The 26,081-nt window shown below is 40.2% G+C and overlaps 1 protein-coding gene across 33 annotated transcripts in view; it reads right to left on the bottom strand.

The window, feature by feature from the left end:
- Window positions 1–779: 779 nt before the first annotated feature.
- Window positions 780–26,081, bottom strand: part of LOC139276194 (sodium/myo-inositol cotransporter-like) — a 58,500-nt gene continuing 33,198 nt past the window's right edge. For 10 of the 33 annotated variants that reach the window (XM_070893804.1, XM_070893810.1, XM_070893805.1 and 7 more), the window contains one exon: window positions 20,041–26,007. In XM_070893804.1, coding sequence (XP_070749905.1) covers window positions 23,511–25,664 — 2,154 coding nt within the window. In that variant the 5' untranslated portion in view covers window positions 25,665–26,007 and the 3' untranslated portion in view covers window positions 20,041–23,510. The other 23 variants (XR_011595866.1, XR_011595867.1, XR_011595856.1 and 20 more) reach the window with 19 other exon arrangements.

Below are 26,081 nucleotides of genomic sequence, written 5' to 3'. Positions count from 1 at the left end.
CTCTTCCACTCCTCCCACCACTTACATGTCGTACAGCTGCAGCGGCGAGAATCCGGAGTTGCGGAATGTGAACCGATTGGTGGCAGGGTCATCCGGAATCCGTACCAGACGACCCCGCCCGCCGTTGCCCGACCTCGAGCCTCAGCTCGCTGCCCTTACCTCGGAGCCGGCCTGAACACCTCCTCAGCGATCCGGCCCACCCGACGACAGCCACCTCGGTGGGGCCCGCCCAACGACAGCCTCCTTGGTGAGGCCAGACGGCCCGAACAGCTCCTCGGCAGGAATCTACCCCCACCACCCCCCCCCCCCCCCACTCTCCCTTTCTGGCGTTCCGAAATCCAGAAATAATACCCAAACCTGGGCTCGGGTGTTTCCGGATTCGTGACGTCAAAGCAAATCAAAAGTTCGGAAAAGCCTGGATTCGGAATGGCCTCGGTCCCAAGGGTTCCGGATTTTAGGCGCTGCATTTGTACCACTCTCTTGCTTCATCCTCTCCTCAGTTCAAGTTGACTCCTCTGCAAGAATATTTGAATAGCTCTTTTCAGATGTATGCAGTTATATTCATTCCTACCCCACAACTTTTCCCAAAGCTTTAGGAATCTGAATTCTTCCCCCTTACACCATGGTAGTTTTGCAGAAATCCAGCACATCTTGATCATGGCTGAAGTTCTGCCTGCCACAATTGGACACCCTTCAAGCAACGGCAGTAATCCTAAGGTAGCAATCCTAATGAGACAATTAGATACTTGAATGAGTAATTTGAATTTTATTAGTTTTCAGTTTGACAAAACAATATACTTTTAATACCATTGAAACAGGAAGAAAAATAGGTTAAATATCTTAATGTTTACAATATGTTTCATTTCTACATTAAGTAAACAACACGAGTATGAAAATTTTTCCTGAATGGTGTTCCATCCACATGTTGTATGTGCAATTTCACGAATCATACTTTAATTAAAAAAAATAAGGACTGGATGTACTTTCTCTGGAGGCTCCCATTCTTGATCATGTGTGAAGCAATTAATCAGGAAAATTTTACATATATACGCACACAAGTGAAGTCAAGTTATTTAATTTACTTCAAATCCTTGGGCATGTTGCTGCAGCCCACAACTTTCATAATGAATTGACATCTTGCATTTATCTATAAATGTCACATCCTTGTGCTTTTTGCTCTCCAAACCAGATGTCTCTATTAAGCCAATCTTTCAAGTTAATCGGCCAAGGAATTGAAGATTTTATCATAGATTCTCCCTCCAAAATGGGGAAAAATGCAAGTTTTAATCAGCACCCCCCTGTAGTTTTAAACCACTCACAGGATGGAAAGCATTTGCTACCCAGCCTGTTTTTTAAAAAAAGAACACCTTTGTCAATAAATCAGAGTGGATACTACAGTCAGAAGCAATTCAAAAAGGTCTTTTGCAATTGGCCCAACCTGTCAAAATTGCGTAAATGGTCAATTGTTTGTGGAATGTTTTGATCAGGAGGCTGATTTATTAATCATACTTTTGAGCCTACACTCCAATTAAGGGATTAGATAGCATTGCTGCCGGATTCTCCCTCTGAACTGTTCAACCGCTGCATGTTAGAAAACATTACAGTGCAACCAAATCTATTATGGTTAACCAAGAAAGTGGTCCGATTGGCAGTAATATATGGGTGGGTACCTGTACAGTACGAATAGAAAAAATTCAGCAGAGCAAAATAAGACACTTCTGCTGCCAGTCATTAACTGGGCATGTATAGGTATAATTTTGAAGACTAGATAGTTTTAAAAGTGTAGAAATGCTTGTAATGCTTTTGCAGCTTTGAAATTGATCTGCCTTATACATCACCACAAAATCCCATTATTAGCAATGAGTCACTTCATAAGCACTATGCAGGAGTTTGAACTACTTGTGTGTTTTTTTAACTGCTGTGTTCTGAATAGTCCTGTTCTCTCAACTTTGGCAATGCATGAGGCATATCAATTTCAAGTATTTCTACTGTTATAAAACTATTTAGCATGTTCAAAATTATGTCTAAATATAACAACTTTTTTCCAGCAGGAGTTTGAATCCCCAACTGCACTCCAACATTCAGGCTCCACTCAGCTCTCTAACTAATACAAAAAGGTGGAATATAGTAAGAGTCGATACAAAATGGCTGAGTGAAGTGAGCCATTAAATGGAGTATGCAGGTGGCTAGTTTGTGGATAACATTTTATATTGGCTATTACCAGATAACGTGGGGGAAACTAGTTTGCTGTAATACACAGGGTACCTGCATAGTACCACCTGTATAACAAAATCATCAGGCGAGGAGAACTCAACACACTTGCGAAACACCAAGTTGATATATTTAGACATAATTTTGAAAAAGGTATCAAGAAAGAATTTCATTGCCACTAGGCCAGGGCAAGGAGGATAAACTACCTTTGATGGGCTTTTCAAATTGTATTTAAAAAATTATATTCACTTTATTCCATTCATTTCCTGGATGCCAGTTGCTTCAAATGGGAACCTTCAGAATGTGTACACATCCTCTTTTTAAAAGATGGATCTTGACAAAAGATTCTGTAATTTAAAAGACACAAAAGGTCAAGAGAATGAAAAATCACAACACATTATTCATTTTTCTGATCAGTCTCTGTGCTTACTCTCAATTCTATAAAATACAAAGAGCACAGAAGTGGGTTTATCGCTTTTGCCAACAGTAGTACACACCATAAACAATTTCATACTTCACATTATTGAGTCAAGCAATAAACATTTTCATGTAAAGAAAATTTTTAATCAAGATTCAGTGTGTGAGCACAGCTGACAACATTGAGCACAACGGAGAGGGAACCTTGGTTCAAGTACACACAAGGCTACTGGCAATAGCTTTCAATGATATCGCCTCAGATACAAAGGTTATCCCAACTGCACTGAACAGTTTAAAACTGAATCAAAAAAATGGAATGCCTTCACAAAATAGCAGGATACAGAACAGTAATAAAACATCACATTAACTGATACATGATAAACTCCACACATACATGTCTATAATCATTGTTTACAGTACACATGAAATTGAGCTTACAAACATACCTAATCAACAGGATTTTAGAACACTCCATTACCAACAGAAAAAACATTTTTCATTGTTAAAATATCTTTTACAGTAATCATCTTGAATTAACACTACAAGTTTCAAATATTACAGGAACTAGGTTCTACTTTATTAAGGGCCCAACTTTTCCTCTTGTACACACTGCATCATGTAATTGTGCACATGTACAAATCTTTCATTTCCCTTTGTTGTCCAGAGCATTATGCAAAGAAAGTTGACATGAACAAGAATTAGCAAAAGGAAGAAATGTCTACATAACGCACATTCAATTAAGCACACTCAATTTCCAATGCAGACTTTTTTGGTGGAGGGAGAAGGCATGGATTGCAGCTAAAAAGCTGAACAGTTAATAAAAGAACTGCATTTATATAGTGGCTTATTACATCCTCATATATCCGAAGATGATTCACATTCTTTATATTGCTTTGCATGTAGTCACTATTCTTAGGTAAGCGATGGCACAGCAAGATCCCACAAACAGTAAGTGAGATGAATGATCAGTTAAGTTTGCTTTGGTGGTGGTGTTTGAGGGAAGAATGTTGCCCAGGACACCATGTGAATGCTTCTTTGAATTGGCACGAGATTTTTTAGATCCATCTGAACAAACAAATAAGACTTTGGTTTAATCGTTCAACCAAAAGGCAATGCAGCAGTCTCTCAATACTGCACTGAAACGTTGCCTAGATTATGTGCTCATAGTCCTAGAGTGGGACTTGAACCGATAACCTATTGTTTCAGAGGCAAAAGTGCTACCAACTGAGCCAAGTTGACAACTATGATTGGTTTAAAGCAGGTCTGTCTTTGACATGGAACTAGGATTTCTTGTATACAAGTAAAAAGGGAGGGGAGGGGAGCGGGGGGAAAAAGAGGAGAAATCAAGCCCAGAATTTAAAACCCAAACAGATTCTGGTCTCTATAACCTTCTCCACAATGACATGCAAGATCCTTGTACTTGCTAAAAACAAAATTCCAAGTTTGGTCTATAGTTTTGTATAAGGCATTTTTTTCCTGTTAAGCACAAATGGAAAAATTGGGCCCCTAAAATGAAACAAATACAACAAAATAAAGCATAGAACCAGAAAAAGAAATTCAAGCCCATCCCTCCAAATGGGCTACATATAATTTTCAGTCATTGAATCTCCACAATTTATTTAATCTCCTGAAGTGAACAGTTCTTGAATGGACAGTAATTTTAGTGGTGACCCCAGCATATCAAACACTAGAAGCTGAACCCCGATTAGTTGTACTTTGTGCTGTTCCATGACCCGAACAGGTTTGAAACCAGAATATTCTAGAGTGTTTGATTAATTTAGGTTTTCATTTATCTTTTTAACTGTAAATCCCCATTATCAGACCAACTGTTCATCCAGCTCCTTTTAAAAGCAGTTCCATCACGTGAACCTGTTCAACAGATTTACTATTCTATGTTCAAGGACATACAATTCATCTTGTCTGAGGCTTCTCTGTTTGCAATCAAAATAATTATCCTTGCCACAGAACAGGGATAGCCTCAGATCAGAAACTGAGTTAAGTGGGATTTGAAGTTAGGTTACTTTGCAGGAAAGGGAGTGAAAATTAGAGGGGTCAATCATACTTGGATGGTCCCTAGTACTTCCTTGCAGTCAGTTACAAGGGGTATTGATGATGCCCAGTCAACAAGCCTTGCACCTACCTCATGTAGAGAAGTCAGGTTTGGCAAGCAAATGAGGGAATAAAATTATAGCAGGAAATTCACCACATAGTATTCCCACAAATGGCAAGTCTTTAAAATTCTGAAAGATATGGCCAAGTTGGGATTTATTTAAGAGACTTGGATCATATTACCTCTCAAATCTTTCCTCCAGTTTAATTCGGAGAGTCTCTATAACATTTAAATGCTAGATACAATTCAGGTAGCCAGAACTCTTTCCAATGCATCAATATCCTCTTGAAAAGTGTCCAAAACTGCACATAATATTGCATACAGTTTATGGCTTACCAATAAGATTTAAAATAATTCTGTCTTACAACCAAATATATCCCCGTAATTGACCCTCATTGTTGACAGCTTTAGATTTAATGGATATACTTAATGAACGGTCAATCATTATAACCAAATCGTTCCCCCATTCTATAATACCCTCCTCCATATCGTTTTGGAATAGTGTAAATAACAGGAAATTCAGAACAATTTCCTGCAGAATTCCAAAACTTATTGTTCTCAACAGAGCCGTACTCATTTATCAGCACACCAGCCTCAATCCAAATAGCAAGTACACCATATACATTTATCATCTTTAATAGCTTCAAATGCAGAATTGATCAAATATCTTCTGAAAATACAAGTAAATCTTATCCACGCACCACCAGTTACTGTCTTATCCTTTATCATCTCTGCTCTTTAAAGACATCCCACAAGTTCAGAAGTATTTCCCCATTATTCACAAGATATGAGTTAGTATATAAATTCCTTCATTTTTCTCAGTGCTCTACTGACATTTAATGCTTTATGCATCTCAACACATTAGATCTCAAACTCAGTTTGATTGGCTCTGCAATTAATTCACAATCTTGATTTGAAAGAAATAGACCACATCCCATCATTTTTTGATCCTCATATTTGTACCCAACTTATGTCCCTTAAATATGCCATTTGGTGTTTAACAATTTTTTGACAAACCTTAAAAAAATGATCTATTTCTTTCTTACTGCTGCTAATAGTCCACTTTTCCATAGTCGTCTTACTCCTTTTTAATACTCATTTTAGTTCTTCTTGAGATTTACTGACGTAGCCCTTGAATAAACAGACATCACCAGCTGTGTTCTGCAAGCATTCTGAAAATTTTACAAGTAGTTCAGTAATTTTGCACTTTTAACAGGACCAAAAAAAAAAAACCAACCTATCAATAGCTAGTCCTGTTAAAGTATTTTCTTGTGCTGGCTTCCATGCAATAAAGAGCACAGAAACAATATTGTAAAGTTTCAACCCCCATCAAATGTTTTCCTCCTCATCTCTTCTGAAGGGTTAAATCCTTGCTGAGGTATAGTTCCACATGTAACAGGTAACCTCTGTTCATGTTTTATTCTCATCAGCGGGTGTCAGCAGGCTACCTCACCAGAAGCAAGAAAGGTCACAGGCAATTTCTGACCATATCCTCACTCAACATCCATTTCTGCACTTCCAGCAAGGTTTACTGGATAGCATTAGGAGAAGGAACACTATGCAATTATCCCATACTTAACCCGCGCATTGAGAGCAATAATAGTGCCCCTACCACAGCTCCAGCTAATGAGCAGACCAAGGATTGAACCAGGAATTTAAACTCGCTCTGCTGCCATGGAAACAGAAACAGACAGCTTCACCCTCTCTCTGACCACATCCCCCGCCCCCCTCCACCCAGACAAGATCATATGCAACACATACACATGCATCCACCCACCCCAACCAGTCAGGCTGCAAGTCACAATTGACAGGATCTGCCAAAGAAAGTGGAGAATGTCTGACCTTTGTGTTATTGTTGTTCCTTTTGTGCATCAACGCACCATATTTAGTCTGCTTCTAAATCAGCTCTGGATAATGTAAACCTGTAGAATATACGCAAGAACTGATCCCCACATACTGTAAACTGAAGCAAATCTGTTAACATTGTGACCAATTGCAGCTCAGTTTCGATAGGAAGTACCTGTAATTGCCACTTGTTAAGTAACCAACTCGTTAAGTAAGCATTCTTTTCAGCTGACTAACACACTTGTTTTATTACTGTATTCTCAATATTTGTTGTACAACATGTCACTTAACTGTCTGAAATTTAGTCATTTATAATTAAAGAAATTAAAATCCACAAAATATAATTCTAGTAACTGCTTGTTTGGTGCCATTTACCTCATTCTATATCTTCCATATGCAAGTATTTAATTAGTATATAAAGGAAAGAATAAGCACATTAAACTAACTTATTATCTTAAAAAAGCAATGAAAGTCTAAATCTGAAATGTATCAAGTTTTTTCTAAAAAATATATATACAGGTATATATACAAACAGACTGTCACGCATTAAACTTGGTATCACTGTATCTGTCAAGGCAACCTCTATATCAAATAAACTACATTACCTACCTCCACAGAGGCAGCACAAAATGAAAGCTGCAATTTTTCACAGTAAAGGGTAGCCATAAGACAAATGGTTCAATGTATTGCAGTTCATTAATCAGATGTCAGAATCAGCAAATTAGGGCGAAGTATCAGCTAAACACCTATTCATATTGGCTTGTTCAGTAATAGAATACCAGTTTCTTACCAAACTTGTAAAGTACTAACTTTATACAAAGTGGATCAATTACAAAATTTGTAAAATAGTAACTTGCAGTTTTAGAAACAATTGAATAGTCACAATAAGGACATCAAATGGGTTAATGACGGAGCTTATGGACATCCAATTGTAAGACAACAGTCATTTTAGCACACAGGACAAAGGCTAGGGACTGACTTGTCTATGCTGGCTTTAAACTCTAAATGAAGACTTTGTTTAAATAAAGATATAGAAAACGCTGGGCAAGATGCAGCATCTATCAGTTCCTAAAAGGTGTAGGGATTTGTTTTTTCCAGGAACACTGGGTTCCATGTAATTTTTAACAAGAATTAATTTCCATACTGGAAATTGTGATCAATGTTTTGCTTCAGAGAGTTGTGATTAATTTGTGTTTTTAAATTTTAATGAGTAGCTTGGCTTTCAAAGCGCTTCCTGGTATGGCTTCAGAGTCTCCACAAATATTTCCCCTGAAAGTAAAAGAGATACCGTTGTACTATGAACAATTGTTAAAACAATTTTGAAGGGAACAGAAAAAGTGCTCAGCCAATCAATATCACTCCGGCCTAGTTACATTTAACTGCCAAAGACACTCCAAACCAGTTAAAGCCAGGTATTGAACAAAGTCTGTCCACATGCGCACACCAATTCACTAGTTGAAATTATAGCCAAATTACTAACATAAGCCATAGCTCAAAAAGCAGAATAGGATGTAAACAATGGATTCTCATTGACATAGGCAATGCATCAATAAGCTAAATACTGAATTAAATCAAATTATTCCTTGGCCTGACTTTGGCTTTCATCTGTATGTCAATCTAGAATTAAAATGAATATAAGTAGTAATCTCGGGATTGCTACCAGTGCCACGTGCTAGTCAGAGTAGGAATCGCAGGATAGCGCAGATGAATACGTGGCTTCAGCAGTGGTGCAGCAGGGAGGGATTCAAATTCCTGGGGCATTGGAACCAGTTCTGGGAGAGGTGGGACCAGTACAAACCGGACGGTCTGCACCTGGGCAGGACCGGAACCAATGTCTTAGGGGGAGTGTTTGCTAATGCTGTTGGGGAGGAGTTAAACTAATATGGCAGGGGGATGGGAACCAATGCAGGGAGACAGAGGGAAACAAAAAGGAGGCAAAAACAAAAGACAGAAAGGAGATGAGGAAAAGTGGAGGGCAGAGAAACCCAAGGAAAAGAACAAAAAGGGCCACTGTACAGCAAAATTCTAAAAGGACAAAGGGTGTTAAAAAAAACAAGCCTGAAGGCTTTGTGTCTTAATGCAAGGAGTATCCGCAATAAGGTGGATGAATTAACTGTGCAAATAGATGTTAACAAATATGATGTAATTGGAATTACGGAGACGTGGCTCCAGGATGATCAGGGCTGGGAACTCAACATCCAGGGGTATTCAACATTCAGGAAGGATAGAATAAAAGGAAAAGGAGGTGGGGTAGCATTGCTGGTTAAAGAGGAGATTAATGCAATAGTTAGGAAAGACATTAGCTTGGATGATGTGGAATCTATATGGGTAGAGCTGCAGAACACCAAAAGAGCAAAAAACGTTAGTGGGAGTTGTGTACAGACCTCCAAACAGTAGTAGTGATGTTGGGGAGGGCATCAAACAGGAAATTAGGGGTGCATGCAATAAAGGTGCAGCAGTTATAATGGGTGACTTTAATATGCACATAGATTGGGCTAGCCAAACTGAAAGCAATACGGTGGAGAAGGATTTCCTGGAGTGCATAAGGGATGGTTTTCTGGACCAATATGTCGAGGAAGCAACTAGGGGGGAGGCCATCTTAGACTGGGTGTTGTGTAATGAGAGAGGATTAATTAGCAATCTCATTATGCGAGGCCCCTTGGGGAAGAGTGACCATAATATGGTGGAATTCTGCATTAGGATGGAGAATGATACAGTTAATTCAGAGACCATGGTCCAGAACTTCAAGAAGGGTAACTTTGAAGGTATGAGGCGTGAATTGGCTAGGATAGATTGGCGAATGATACTTAAGGGGTTGACTGTGGATGGGCAATGGCAGACATTGAGAGACCGCATGGATGAACTACAACAATTGTACATTTCTGTCTGGCGTAAAAATAAAAAAGGGAAGGTGGCTCAACCATGGCTATCAAGGGAAATCAGGGATAGTATTAAAGCCAAGGAAGTGGCATACAAATTGGCCAGAAATAGCAGCGAACCCGGGGACTGGGAGAAATTTAGAACTCAGCAGAGGAGGACAAAGGGTTTGATTAGGGCAGGGAAAATGGAGTACGAGAAGAAGCTTGCAGGGAACATTAAGGTGGAGTGCAAAAGTTTCTATAGGTATGTAAAGAGAAAAAGGTTAGTAAAGACAAACGTAGGTCCCCTGCAGTCAGAATCAGGGGAAGTCATAACGGAGAACAAAGAAATGGCAGACCAATTGAACAAGTACTTTGGTTCGGTATTCACTAAGGAGGACACAAACAACCTTCTGGATATAAAAGGGGTCAGAGGGTCTAGTAAGGAGGAGGAACTATGGGAAATCTTTATTAGTCGGGAAATTGTGTTGGGGAAATTGATGGGATTGAAGGCCTATAAATCCCCAGGGCCTGATGGACTGCATCCCAGAGTACTTAAGGAGGTAGCCTTGGAAATAGCGGATGCATTGACAGTCATTTTCCAACATTCCATTGACTCTGGATCAGTTCCTATCGAGTGGAGGGTAGCCAATGTAACCCCACTTTTTTAAAAAAAAAAGGAGGGAGAGAGAAAACAGGGAATTATAGACCGGTCAGCCTGACATCGGTAGTGGGTAAAATGATGGAATCAATTATTAAGGATGTCATAGCAGTGCATTTGGAAAGAGGTGACATGATAGGTCCAAGTCAGCATGGATTTGTGAAAGGGAAATCATGCTTGACAAATCTTCTGGAATTTTTTGAGAATGTTTCCAGTAAAGTGGAAAAGGGAGAACCAGTTGATGTGGTATAGTTGGACTTTCAGAAGGCTTTCGACAAGGTCCCACATAAGAGATTAATGTGCAAAGTTGAAGCACATGGGATTGGGGGTAGTGTGCTGACGTGGATTGAGAACTGGTTGTCAGACAGGAAGCAAAGAGTAGGAGTAAATGGGTACTTTTCAGAATGGCAGGCAGTGACTAGTGGGGTACCGCAAGGTTCTGTGCTGGGGCCTCAGCTGTTTACATTGTACATTAATGATTTAGACGAGGGGATTAAATGTAGTATCTCCAAATTTGCGGATGACACCAAGTTGGGTGGCAGTGTGAGCTGCGAGGAGGATGCTATGAGGCTGCAGAGTGACTTGGATAGGTTAGGTGAGTGGGCAAATGCATGGCAGATGAAGTATAATGTGGATAAATGTGAGGTTATCCACTTTGGTGGTAAAAACAGAGAGACAGACTATTATCTGAATGGTGACAGATTAGGAAAAGGGGAGGTGCAACGAGACCTGGGTGTCATGGTACATCAGTCATTGAAGGTTGGCATGCAGGTACAGCAGGCGGTTAAGAAAGCAAATGGCATGTTGGCCTTCATAGCGAGGGGATTTGAGTACAGGGGCAGGGAGGTGTTGCTACAGTTGTACAGGGCCTTGGTGAGGCCACACCTGGAGTATTGTGTACAGTTTTGGTCTCCTAACTTGAGGAAGGACATTCTTGCTATTGAGGGAGTGCAGCGAAGGTTCACCAGACTGATTCCCGGGATGGTGGGACTGACCTATCAAGAAAGATTGGATCAACTGGGCTTGTATTCACTAGAGTTCAGAAGAATGAGAGGGGACCTCAGAGAAACGTTTAAAATTCTGACGGGTTTAGACAGGTTAGATGCAGGAAGAATGTTCCCAATGTTGGGGAAGTCCAGAACCAGGGGGTCACAGTCTAAGGATAAGGGATAAGGCATTTAAGACCGAGATGAGGAGAAACTTCTTCACCCAGAGACTGGTGAACCTGTGGAATTCTCTACCACAGAAAGTAGTTGAGGCCAATTCACTAAATATATTCAAAAGGGAGTTAGATGAAGTCCTTACTACTAGGGGGATCAAGGGGTATGGCGAGAAAGCAGGAAGGGGGTACTGAAGTTGCATGTTCAGCCATGAACTCATTGAATGGCGGTGCAGGCTAGAAGGGCTGAATGGCCTTCTCCTGCACCTTGTTTCTATGTTTCTATAAAGCCATCTAGTCTCTACGCAGTTTAAGTTTAAAAACATGAAAACTGGGGTTTTCTATAGGCACCTATCATAAAACATTTACTAACATTCTGTGCAAACTGATTATATACTACGATGGAATACATATAGCTCAAAACAATATGGTTCTTTATTTTCAATTAATGACCTACTGGGTCAGTTAAAAATGCCACCAAGGAAAATTTAAAATTTTACCTACAAAAAAATGCAATCTTGCACTTTCACAGTGAACCTTTCTGCTTAGAGGAAGGTTTAACTGGTTGTGGAATGCCAAAGAAGGCAGTTCATGCAAGCAATTCCCAGAACTTTGACAAATATGGCTTCTTTGTGCACTTTTCCCTCACAATAAAATGTCTTCAGTTGTAACCACAACAAAATATTCTCATATCTATAATTTTATACAAACTCCAGCAGAAACAACTCATCGTATAGATAATAAAATATAACCAAGTAGCATGAAAACCAGGACATGAATATTTGGTGCCTCATCATCAAACCAGCTTAATTAAAGTAATGCAATCTCCTGTAATTCTAGAATTTAGAGGTTTACATATAGATAAAAAGGATTACGCTTGAACAAAAAGCCGAAAAGCACACTAATCTGCAAAGCATAGTTTCGGATGCGTTTTACCCTAAAATCCCCAATAAAATGGTAAAACTGAAACTGTTACAGCATATTATAGGAGATTGACTGGAATAAAATTAAATGAGAAGTTTTAACAAATTAAGAAGTTTTTAAAAAACAAACAAAAGCTGGATGGAGGGTGGGCTGGTGCATATTGCCATTCATTTTTTTACCCCAGACCTTCCAACTTGTCCTCATTTCTGCACAATTACCTGCATTTGATGTACACAGACTTCTCATTACTTAGTTTACTGTTACCTTGTAGAACTCACTGTAACAAACTTTGTTATAGCCAGACAATTGGGTGTAATGATTGCGAGTCATGTTCCCCTAAACTTAAACTTTGTACAATCCATATGAAATCTTGAAGCTCCCAGAAACAAAGATCAAGCTGCTTTTCTGGGTTTATACAAATAAAATGTAAAAACACACCTAATCCATTTTTAACTGCATTTATAAGCAAAAGATTTCTTTATTTTCAGTGAATAAAGTTGGTCCCTTATTTATAGTTAGCCCCCCCCCCTCCATACATCTGCCATAAAATCAACAGTTCCAGTGCCATCATTAATGATTAATACAGCACCAATAATCAATGTATTAGAATGCTATTAAAAGCACTTTAAGCTTATTGATTTGAAAGATTCATGGGGGAGTGGTGAGCCAGCACATTAGCTGTAAGATCAGCTGTGCAGCACTAACTGACCTTTCAACATTAGCTGGCAGAAATGTGCAGAATTATGCTCTAAATAAGGAATTAACTTTACTCACTTGTCAAAATGGAGAAATTTTGGGCTTAAAACAGTAAAATTAAATGAGGTGCTAAAATACAATGAAAAGTAGGCAGTAACTCATTCTCACTTGCCTGGCATTTCCCACAAGCCACCACCCAAATGCTTCTGAACAATGAGTAATTCACTAAACACCTTCCTATTTATGAATGAATTTGATGTCCCTTCAACAAGTTTGTTATAGCGAGGTTACAATGTAGATTTTGATTCACAGAATAAATGTTACAAACCAAAGCAACTTAGGGTCTAAAGTAGCCCCAAATTTGTCTACATCCAACAGCTTTACAACTCTTAAAATTTTCCTCAGATTGGAAGGTCTGGAAGCCTAGGTTTGAATCCAGCAGTTGACCAGCAATATCCATTGGATTCTTTCTTTTTTCTTGAACCAAAAGTTTAATTGAGTCCCAATATAAAAGATAAACAAATCTCCGAGCATAGGAACAACTGTAACCAAGGAATTTAATCAATCTGGACCCAAACTTTATCCACTGACAACAACTCAGCTACAACAATCAATTGGGCATTCATATGGATCACTTATTCATGTGGGAAACAACCTATATTATATCCCCCCAGCTGCTTCATCTTAATCTTGAGCTGGGCAGCATGCAGCTGCTGACAGGAGGAGGCCATTGGTGCAGGTACAATTAGAAGTCATTTTCACTCCCTAAATCAGGTTAATTTTTTTTAGAAAAAGCCAAAATTCATGGGAAAACTTGTTCCCATGCTCGTTATAAGATTCTGTTTCATAAAAATCAGGAGATGTTCCGCCTTACCTGAGACCAATGCGTTCAATCTCCTCCTGGTAAATAACGTATCTCACCAAGGCTCCATCTCTGATAGTCATGCTTCAAGTTGAAGTGCATTCAGCAAGCAAAGCCAAACAGGCTATGAAATGCTCACACAAAAACATCTTATTGGATCCTTACTGGACTCACCACAATAGGGCTCTGAAGATTTGGCTATAAATAATGATGCATTTTTCCTCAAACTATTGAGTCAGATTTACCCAATAAGGAGTTTAGGGACAAGATGACTGAAGCAGTCAAGAGACAGTCAATATTACCAATGTAGCAATGAACACAACTCACATGCAAGTTACACACCTGGATCATGTCAATACGGGATTAGAACCTGTGTGGATGGAGAAAATAGTACACTATCACTGATACGCAGCCTCTGCCATACAATAATGTACAGCTAGCTTAGCAACCCATTACTAACCAACTTGGAACCACTGATCCAAGGGACAGAGAGCCTGTCGATGTGAAGTTAAGCATCATTTTAAAATTCCCATCAAAGACAAACAACTGCATTGAATTCACCAAGGTGAACATAAGTAACCTTTTTAAAAAGTCAGTTTTAGATTCGCCAGGAAAGTTATATTGATAAATGAGACCGAACAGTACAGTAACAAACAGAAAGGTCCCAGATTATGATCGCCGATTTTTGCTGAGTTAGTTGATCTCAGTGGTGACGCCACCACAAGAGCTTTAAGTTGGGTTTTCCTTGGGCTAGTGCTCATCACCTGAAGTGTAGCAGAGCAAGCTATTTGTCTATTCAAACCATGACCTCACAAATCATTTATATATATCAAATGAGTTCCAGGTATTGGCTTGCCTCCAATTGGGAGGTTGCTTGTTCGGGGGCTCTCAAAGACCTGCACAGCAGCTTAAAGGAGGTACACAGAATAAAACTTAGTTTGGGATGCAAAACAGGAGTCAGTGCTACCTCAAACCGCCCCACAATATAGTGTCGCTCAGTGCCAGAAATTAAATAACTTTAATAGGTCAGAGAAGGCAAGAGAAGTCAACCATACCTTCGAAGAATGAATTATATTAAAGCATGTTTACCATTAACAATGACCTCCTCTCCCACTATGTTGAAGCGCTTCATTAGCTTATCATTGATGCTCAGGTGCTCTTTACACCTCCAACCTTCACCTGGAAATGTTATTTCACTCATCGTTACATATAATCACCATACTATAATCTTCATGTGGGATACAAATGCTTGCTGTAGTCACCTTTCAGCATAACCATTATGGGTAGTATGCAAACTTTTGGGTTTTGTTGCATCCCATAGTTACTGAAGCTAACTTGACCCTTTGTCTCTTTTGGAAGGCGGCAGCCAAGACACCTGGGATGAGATCAGCCACAGGTGGCAGGCACCTGAATGAGTAATCTCTCGTCCCGAAGAGGATGCTGATCATGGGCAGTAATGCTGTGTGGAGGTGGGGGATCACTAATGGAAAAGGAGGATGGCATGTGCCAATGCAAGGTTAATCATGACATTCAGCTTGTCTTCTTATTGTACCCTTCTTTAGCTAGCATCGAACCAAATCATGAAACCCTCATGTCACTCCTTTTAACAAAAGTGATTTGCAGGTTAGGTTCTCATTAAACCATTCTAACCTCTCCTACTCTTATAGATGTGATACTATACCATAAGCAGAATCAATATCAATGATGCCAGTCCTTCACAGCACACACTCACTCCATTTTTCCCAAGCATAAGCTCTCAGACATCCATTCTGGGGAGTTAGATTATTAAGAGCAGAGTGCACTAGGTGGAAATGCCGGGCATTAATGAGCAGAGGCAGCTGTTAGTGTCACATGATGAAGACGGTGTTGGCTGGTCAGTCAGCCTCTCGCAAGAGCCGAGGAATCTGCACCTCTCAAGCCCTGCATTTAAAATAATGTACTTGCAGAGTATCAAGCATTGGGCCAAATAATGGGGCCATGTCAGACAGTCCACCATGGAGTGCGACAGCTCCAGGGATATTTGTAGGGGAGGCACCCTAAGGCCCTAAAAGCAGTCTTTCCTTCTTCAGACAGCTATTTCAGGCCTTGCTGCTAGATTGGAGAGGGTGGTCTCTTCTGGTTTGAATTGGCTAGCATCAAGTAGGGCTGATCTCACTGGGTCCATTAGGTCTGCTTTTCCATAGCTTTGTGCCTAGAATTAATAGCATGGCAGGAAGGCACTTTGATAATGGTGCTGTCTCCGAGACAGCAGCACATGCATGCCCAGCTGCAAGCCACCAACAACATCTCCAATCAGAAGCAAGAAAGGGCCAGGTTGCCCATGCAGAAGAGGTGCAAACTTACACATATCTATCTCAGGCCTCAACTGCCATGAGACAAGGGACATCTCAATCCGAAGAAGCTCCCATCAACACAGCAGCCAGCCACCTCACACTTTCCTGCCACTCAGGTAGCAACTCAGAGGAGCACTAATTAAGGTTTAGACGTCACACTTCACACACTGTACCAAAAGAAAACAAGATGGCAAGAAGCAATAGGTTCATACATACACGTTGGGCTTTCTTTAAAATTATGGTGGCACTAAAGTTGTGCTTGCAGACTGTGTTTGTGGAGACACAACCACAATGCTCAAGATTACCGGTCAGACTATATTGCAGAGGATCCAAACTGATCCAAGCACTTAAAAGTGTATCACATCGACCTCATTTGTACTAGTGCTCAGCTCAGATCCTGGGATGGCGCTCAGATGTCATGCACCATGGCTGCAGGAAGATGACCCTGATCTGCTAGGAGCCACTAAGATTTCTGTTTCAGATGATAAATGCTGATATGCTCAATTGCCTTAAAATCAGTACATTATGGCAACGATCAGGGAACGGAGCTTTCACTTGCATAATGTGGTGCTGCTGATCTCAAGCAAGCTGCATAGAGGCTATGGAACTTTTCATTTTTAATACAGATGCTGACATTGATCAAGGGAGCACAATCATAGTGTCCTGTTAGGTTCTCCAGGGGAAAGTGGATGAAATCACTTGTTCTAGCAAACATTGAATCAGTGACTTATTTTATAAATCTGTGCTGATTGGCTGTTAATCGTGTCCCAGTGACAGCCTAGAATGACCAAATAGCAGGATAGTTCAAGCAGTCGTGGCCTTTACTGACACAGTGATGTGCTTATGATGGAAGTGAGCTGCAGGTCAAGTTGTAGCATTTAGCATAACTCTGATGGCTTCTTTCGTGAATTGCAGCCAGCAGAAGCAATACTACTGGGATAACTAGAGGTAGAAGCATCTTGATCTACATATTCAGGCATGAGGGTACCAAGGGACCTGGTGGTGCTGCCTAACCAACCTGGTCGCCCTCCATTGCCCCTCTTCCTCTGAGGAAACAAAGATACAAGTTAATTAGCAATGAGAAATCCATTGTGCCCTAATAATCGGCGGGGGGGGGGAAGAGAGGGGCAGGGAACTAGATGTCAGCTCTACAGCAAAAGATATAAAAGGTAGATGCTAAGCAATTGGCAGTAGCAAAAACAAGAAAAAAAATCAACAAAATCATGAGAAATAAGTTATTGGCAAAGCCCGACAATATAACTGCTAGGCTCCTTAAATCCACTTTTGCTTTTTTGTTGCATTTAGCTACCATGACTGGGGATGGTTATGGCGGTAATGGTGGATTATTAGACATATCATCACCACCTCATTTCTATGCACCCAGCCAAAAGTGGATGATCCCACCCACCTGAAAACTGAATAAGTAGGATGGATCCAGGCTAGAGGGAGTGGGAAAAAGCAACTTCTGCAAAAACGCAATATCTGGGACCTTGAGATTAGCTCTGCCACTCCAACTTCAGCCCCTCCCAACCAACCTCCCACAAGCTAAAGTAGAGTGACATCTGTGAAACATTTATCCCCCTCACTAAAAACCCTAAATGTTGCAATACCTCTAACCCAACTACGCATTAAATCATCAAAGTAATTTAATTAGTCTACCACTGATCACATCATCTGAGGTCAAAAACTTAAATGCCCATTCCCAAAGCTGCCACTTGTTAGAGACTACATTAGCATCAGGCTGAATAAGTTGCTTGTAGCACCCAAGTTTTTTTAAACAGACAATCTCGCAGAATCCAAAGTCACAAGGAATTTTCAACTGGTAGCCTGGGCACACATTGCTTAATTGCACTATTGTCAGCGTTCCCACCATGCAATTCATTCACATTTATTCATACTGGCTTTGTGTGCACAGGTTGTCTTAATTTTACTGGAGTCTGGCAACATGGAATCAATAGGACCAAAACTGACCAAAAAGTGTGGTATGGAACAGGGTTATGACGGAGGTCCAGTTAAAAGCAATGGCATCTCAATTAGATGCACCAATCAGAACTTGCCAGCGCCACAGTAGAAGTACAGCTCTGTTAGTGTACATTAATCAGAGAATGCATGATTCCTACCAGTTATGGAAAGTATGTCAGGAGTCAACCTGTTTTTTATTTTTAAAAAGCACATCTGCACCTCAACCACAGAAGTGCTGACAGCTCCAAAGCCCTACATATAAGTGTATAAATTTGGTTTTAGAAAAGCAGTAAAATCTCAAACATCAATATTGAGAGAAAAGGGCGATGTTATACATAGTGTAGGCTTTGTACAGCTATCAAATTGAGCAATAATGCCTGGTGCCCCAAAATATGCCTTCCACAAAAGCTTTTTTCTCACTTTCCCTTGGCCTCCATGTATACAGAATTCAGCAATGCCACAAGGCAGTTCCCTTTGATACTTCTATCACCTTCTTTCCATGCTCAGCTTGCATACTGTGTTGCCAGAAACCCAAGATCTACCATTCATTTTTGATAGAATGGTTCTAATTTTGTTGGCTCCAAGTTTTGTTCAATTTTATTTGTGGGTTTTTCTCCAGTACCTAGTTACCAAGAACAGATAGGTGCTCAGTCAAACTTCAATTTCTCTATTAAAAGCATAACTATTAGTAACTTATTTTTCAACTCTTTAGCACGTGTGCACTCGGCCAGCCAGAAAGGATGCCAAATATCCAATATTAAATCATAAAACTTACAGCATTAATTTACAGCGATGTAAAGTTATTGCTTAGTCTGCAACTGCGCTGCAAAAGTGACTTAGTCACTGAATTCATCATGGAGGCTACAATACAGGGTTGGTTCAATTTTGTTTTCCTCTCCCCGCTCCCCCACCTTCCCCCCGCAAAAATAAGTCTGGTTAGGAAAAAAAACTTGTTCCCAGCAGCAGAAATTCTTCAAACTTCAGAATTTTTCACCCTGAGCATTCACCCCTCATTGTTGCCCATCCTTAACCCTTCACCAGCATTTGTTGATTAATGTGTTTCAAAAAATTACAAAACAGTATTTAGATCTTCATTGTTACGGCTCACTTTTTTATGTCAAGTTCACACATTTCTGACATATTCCAATAGCATTCAAATCAGCTGAATTACTTTCAATATTCAATGAAAAAAGAAAGCATCAAAACCACAATATCTTTATATTTGAATGAAAGTTTGATAGACCAATATATTGTGAATTTAAAGTGATATGCAGTTCGCTGCTTTCTGAAAGATTTGTGTGTGTGCATAGTAGGGATAGGGAAGGAGACAAGGAAGTAAGTTAATCTATACACAAATAATATCTGCAAATCTCAGAGTGAGTGAAAGGAAAAGAGGCACACGTTAATTGCATCAAACTGGGAGGTGCATGGGCACAGAGAGGAGCACACGTTATTTGCATCAGAAATTCCCTCCTGGCTTTAAAATGTCAGTTGTATCTGAAGTTGGCAGATGTGAAAAAGTCACTGAGCTATTCTCTAGACAAAGCTATTTGACATGCAAGTATGAGAAGATAATGAGATCTTTCCAAATGCTGGAAGTTGTCGGTTCATTCCTGACACTAAAATCGATTACAAGCACATTTGCTCATTTTCCATATTATGGCGACAGGACTCTGAAGTGAAAAAAATGCCCACATTACAATCGCCAAAGCCTAAAAGATTTTGGAAATTGTGTCATGTCAAGACAGTTTTCAACAGCTCGCAAGAAGCATGTGTATTGCTGATTATTCTAATGAATTCCTTTTGCTTCTGTACAATTTAAATTGTGCAAATAAAAGTCTACTGGTAGCTTTAGCCTAAACTGCAGTCTTGACCGTGTGGTGTTTCCCACCTTTGAGAGAACAGGAGTACATGGTGAGTAGGCAGGCAGGCGTAATTCAGTAGAATGATATTCTGTAGCACACTATGTCCATTTACGTGGGAAACTGCATTTTTCTGTGAACACAAAGAGAGGTAGTTGGGAGACAACCCAGCAACAGGAAAATCTTATAGTTTCAGTCAAATTAAATATTTAAAAAGTCAAATAAAATTTGAAACTTGTAGCAGAGATAACAGTGAAACTAAAAAAGGGGCACTAAGAAACCATAGTCTTTTATTTGATACAAATATCAGATCAGTTTGCCTGAATTGTCTAGTTCACATTGTAATATTAAATCAACTACCTGAAGCCAAAATTTGCTTTGCTTGATTTATTCTGAACTAATTGTGTTGTTAACAACTTAAATCTGTAGAGTGCCTTTAAAGTGGAAAACATCCCACAGTGCTTCACAGATCGGTGTTGTGAACAAACGCCGAGCCAGTAGAGATTAGGAGATAGGATGGAAAGCTTGGCTGAAGAGATGGGTTGAGAAGATTTTTCAAGGTGTAAAAAGAGAGATAGAGAGGCAAAGAAGTTGCGGGAGAGATCAAGACCGACGGAGCTGTAAACTCAATGGTGGGGCAAAGAGACAAGAATGAATAGAAGGTAGAAATTAGAAGACCAAAGCTTTCAAGAGGAGTTATAAAGCTGGAGGAACTTGCAGAATGGGTCAAGAACATAGAATGATTCATAGAGAAGGATTTTAAAGTTAATTGAGTTGGGGGGGGCGGGGAAAAGAGAGGAAGAGGAGTCACTGGAGGTTAGCAAATTGGATGTAATGGACGAATGAGACTTAGTGTGGAACAGGACACGACTAGTAGAGTTTTCAATAAGTTAAGAGTTATGAATGGAGAAGGATAGCAGACTAACAGGAGAGAATTGGAATAGTTGAATCCGGAAGTGTCAAAGACACATACACAGCAGAGATAGTAGCCAAGACGAGTAATGCTGCAGAGGTGGAAGTAAGCAATTTTAGCATGGAAAGAGGATTGGCTAACGAACAGAAAAGAGTTGGGATAAATGGTTCATTCTCAGGTTGGCAATCAGTAACCAGTGGGGTGCCGCAGGGATCAGTGCTGGGACCCCAACTATTTACAATCTATATTAACGACCTGGAAGAAGGGACTGAGTGTAACGTAGCCAAGTTTGCCAACGCTACAAAGATGGGAGGAAAAGCAATGTGTGAGGAGGACACAAAAAGGCTAAGTGAGTGGGCAAAAATTTGGCAGATGGAGTATAATGTTGGAAAGTGTGAGGTCATGCACTTTGGCAGAAAAAAAAAATCAAAGAGCAAGTTATTATTTAAATTAAGATTGCAAAGTGTTGCAGTACAGCGGGACCTGGGGGTACTTGTGCATGAAGCACAAAAGGTTAGTATGCAGGTATAGCAAATGATCAGGAAGGCTAATGGAACCTTGGCCTTTATTGCAAAGGAAATGGAGTATAAAAGTAGGGAAGTCTTACTACAACTGTACAGTGTATTGGTGAGGCCACACCTGGAATACTGCGTACAGTTTTGGTTTCCATATTTACGAAAGAATATACTTGCTTTAGAGGCAGTTCAGAGAAGGTTCACAAGGTTGATTCCAGAGATGAGGGGGTTGACTTATGAGGAAAGGTTGAGTAAGTTGGACCTCTACTCATTGGAATTCAGAAGAATGAGAGATGATCTTATCGAAACATAAGGTTATGAGGGGGCTTGGCAAGGTGGATGCAGAGAGGATGTTTCCGCTGATCGGGGAGACTAGAACTAGAGGGCATAATCTTAGAATAAGGGGCCGCCCATTTAAAACTGAGATGAGGAGAAATTTCTTCCCTCAGAGGGTTGTGGATCTGTGGAATTCGCTGCTATAGAGAGCTGTGGAAGCTGGGACATTGAATAAATTTAAGACCATAATAGACAGTTTCTTGAACGAGAAGGGAATAAGGGGTTATGGAGAGCGGGCAGGGAAGTGGACCCGAGTCCATGATCAGATCAGCCACGTTCGGATTAAATGGCGGAGCAGGCTTGAGGCGCCGTATGGCCTTCTCCTGCTCCTATTAACTTCTTATGATGATATTATGAAAGGATTACAAACGGCCAGAGAACAGATGGAATCAGTAGCAAGGGGACAGAGTTTATGGCGGGTGCCAAAGACATTGATCTTCAAATTGTTGATCTGGAGAAAGATGCGACCCATATAAGATTTATCAAACAGTTTGATAGACAGAGGCATTCAAGTGGTGTTAAGAGTTGGGAGTCATCAGCACACACATGGAAAGCTAATCTATGCTGGCAGATGATGTCGCCAAGAAGCAGTACTTGCATCAAGAGAAGTAGTAGATACTTGTGGTTGGGGGGGGTGGGGGGTGCTCCAGAGTTGACAATGCAAAGCTGATTGAGAAGCCATTACTGACCATGTGCTGGCTGCATTTGGATTGGTTGGGATGGAACCACACAAGAGGCATCGGAGGAGTTATCAACCATTTGCAATTCCACAAATAGATCCAGGAGGACAAAGAGGGATAAAGCACCATGATCGAAGTTACGGAAAATGTTATTCAAGACTTTGGCAAGTGCCATTTTGGTGCTGTCAGAGGACAGTAGCCAGATTGAAGCAGGGCGTTTTAGGAGCAATGGACATAGAGCTGGGAGGAAACATGGTCAAAGACCTTGTGGAGGAAAGCAAGGTTAGAGATAGGGGCATAATTAAAAGGACATTTAGGTAATAATAGATCGACGACCTTTTGTAAGTTACACAATTAGGTGGTTAGCTTTTCACACCTCAATTTTCAAGCATAACTTGACGCAAAACTTTCAGAAAACATTATGCCAAGTGCTAGTGAAGGGGTAAGTACTTTGCAAACACTATTCTAGGTTAAGTTTTGGATTTTTTTTTGCTGTGCAAGTATTATATTTTAAAAAAATATATACTTGCACAGCAATTTACTCTACAGTCCTTACACTATGCTGCAGTCATCCTCCCCAAAAATCATTCTAATTTGACATTTGTACAACAAAACCGATACATTATTCGCTTGCAACTATCAGGTTTTTTTTCATCTTCACTGTCTATCTCCAGCAACAACTCTATTTAGATTATATGCAAGACAAGAAAGAAAAAATTAAGCTCTATAAATTAAATGGCTGGCTTTAATTAGCAAGAAATAATTTATTTACAAGATATGTGGGGTCACACGTTGGTTTTGGGACTTCATATTGCATCAACTACACCTGAAACTAATTCAGATCCATACACCTCTGATTTCATCCTAGCCAATCATTATTTAACAATACATATGCCATCATTTTGAAGAAACTAAAACAGGAAGAAACAGGTACTTTACCAAGCAGGGGACCCAAATGCTTGTCTCACAGTACCTAAAACCATTTACAAGCTACAAACAAAACAAATAATTCAATGAACACAATGTAAAAATGCATCTTCATTTAACCAAAGTGACAACAACTGATACTAAAGTCCTTTTTAATTCTCAAACTTGACCCAAAAAAAACACCACCTCAGGGCAGGTGAAAAGGGAACACAACACTGTCACATATAACTGCATTCATCTTACAGAGAGAAATAGATAAACATGAATATGCCAATAGACCATACAACAAGAAGTCCAACATTTAGTAACAATTTAATTTTTGGACTTTCCTGCAACATTTGTAAGCAAACAACTTCACTTTCGACAGAATCTTTTGCTGTTTTTTTCATACTGGAACTTTTGATTCCACAACACTGATCAAATAATCTCCACCACAAGTTTTTCCTTTTCAATTCAGGTTCCTCTGTGGCCATTTGGTCAACTGAGGTTGTTTGGCCATTTATATAACAGTCAATTGGTGCCTGATCTTCAGAGATAAATGATGAGCTCACAGATTTGGGATCATCACTTCCAGGCATTAACAGAACTAATTCTATTTGATCAACCTGTGGAGATGAATCATCATCTTTGTGCTTACAATCAGAAATATCTGCACATATGGCATCATCACTACAGTTGGCCACAGTTTTGTCTGTTAATTTATCAGATTCTTCTTTCTGGCAGCTTTCTTTGAATTCTGTGTCTTTTAATGCCCAGAATGTGGTGGTGCAAATCAGGTCTCTGGAAGGAGCAGGAGTCAGCAGACTCACTACAACTGTTATAACGACAGTGATCCAAAACAAAGCTGCCGCCACATACATGTAGTGAATGTTTCTGATAAAACCTGGTCTGGTGTCAGACTGGTCACATTCTGGCACGTGGTATATAAAGGCAAGAATCAAGCGTGTAATTCCCAAAATGGATCCAACCAACCCTCCACAGAAAGCCCCCTCCTCATTGCAGCGCTTCCAGAAAACACCAAGAAGGAACAGGGCTGCCACTGGCGGGGTGAGATAATCTGCTACCTCTTGGATATAAAGGTACATTTGTCCACCCTGCATCTCTATAATTATAGGAACCCAGGCAATGCTTGTAACCACCATGAAGAAAACAAACAGACGACCGACTATCATAAGTTCTCGAGAGCTGGCAGCCTTGCGAAGATGCTTGTAAACATCAAGGGTAAATATGGTGCTGGCACTGTTGAATATAGAATCCAAATCACTCATTAAAGCTGCTATCATAACTGCCATCATTAGGCCACGAAGACCTACAGGCAAGATTCCCAATACTAGTCGTGGGTAGGCAATATTTGAGCAACCTGCTCTGCTGCCACATACTTGCATACAGTGCTCTGGATTGATGCAAACAATCTCATCAGTAAAGAGAACCCTGGAAATCATGCCTGGAATGACTATGATAAACATGGGCAAGAGTTTCAGAAAACCAGCCATCAGAGTGGCTCCTTTGGCATGAGAAATGTTCTTGGCTGCCAAGACACGCTGCACAATGACTTGATCGGCACACCAATACCAAATGGAAGCTGGTGTTTGACCCAACAGGAAACCAGGCCAAGGAATATCCTCATCGGTTGGTTCACGTAACATCTTTAGAGCATCATCTTTTGGGTGGATTCGGCAGGTGTTCGTAGAACTTAAGTTGAAAGAAGTAATGACTGATGTAACATTTGGTGAGGCCAGCATATATCGTCGTTTGAGTTCCTCAAAACCTCCCACCTTGACCATACCAACAACCATCAATGTTAAAGCTCCACCAATCATAAGAATGGCCTGCAAGACATCTGTGTAGATGACAGCCACAAGTCCCCCTGTGACAGTTAACACTGCAGTTAACCCAATCAAAATGATGATAGAGAGATATAGGTCCCAGCCCAGTGATGCCCGGATAAACAGTGCACCGGCATACAAGTCAACGGAAAGCTTTGTGAAAATGTACAGTAATAAGGACAACAAAGCAAAATAGATTCTTATTCTGTTACCGCCATAACGTTTGGAAAGATATTGTGGCATGGTATATACACCAGATCTGATATATACTGGGATAAAAATCCAACCTAATACCTGTAAAATCAACATTGCATTGAATTCCCAAGCTCCCACTGCAAACCCACTGGCAGCTCCAGATCCTGCTAACCCAATAAAATGTTCACTGCCAATATTGCTGACAAACAATGAAGCACCTACTGCCATCCAGGTCATGGAGCGTCCTGCAAGAAAGTACCCACTCACAGTACTTCTGTTGGACTTCCACATCACAAAAAACCCAATGCACAATACAAGAACAAAATAAAGTGCTACAACAGCTAAGTCAGCTGTTTCCATAAAGCCAAACATTTTATTACAGTACAGCAGACTTTTTAAATTCAGTTTACAAAGGATAGTCAGGCAATGGCCAAACCCGTTACTTGACAGCAACAAAATAAAAAGGGGAGAAAAAGAACACACAATACAGAATGGTAAAATACTTCGTCCTTTAGTTTGCTGCCCTGATCGAATTTATGGGATTCCAGTTGTACAGGTACTGGGATGCCAACTACTATTTATCTTGTTAACTTCACTTCTGACTATTTCTCATGCTCTTTTTAGTAGCATTCCACAAGACTGCCAGTGCTTAATTTGTTGGTGTTGAATTTCTTAGCTGTTGCTGACAGGTCTAGTGAGGAATAGAGTTACACCCCTGTAAGACAGCAAAGACAAAAGACAAAAGAGGATATTAGAATTACACTTTTATCAGGCTTATACAAATAAAAT

This window comes from Pristiophorus japonicus, chromosome 11 (assembly GCF_044704955.1).
Source record: "Pristiophorus japonicus isolate sPriJap1 chromosome 11, sPriJap1.hap1, whole genome shotgun sequence".
Taxonomy (NCBI): Eukaryota; Metazoa; Chordata; class Chondrichthyes; family Pristiophoridae; genus Pristiophorus; species Pristiophorus japonicus.
This window is presented reverse-complemented; position numbering and strand designations above follow the sequence as displayed.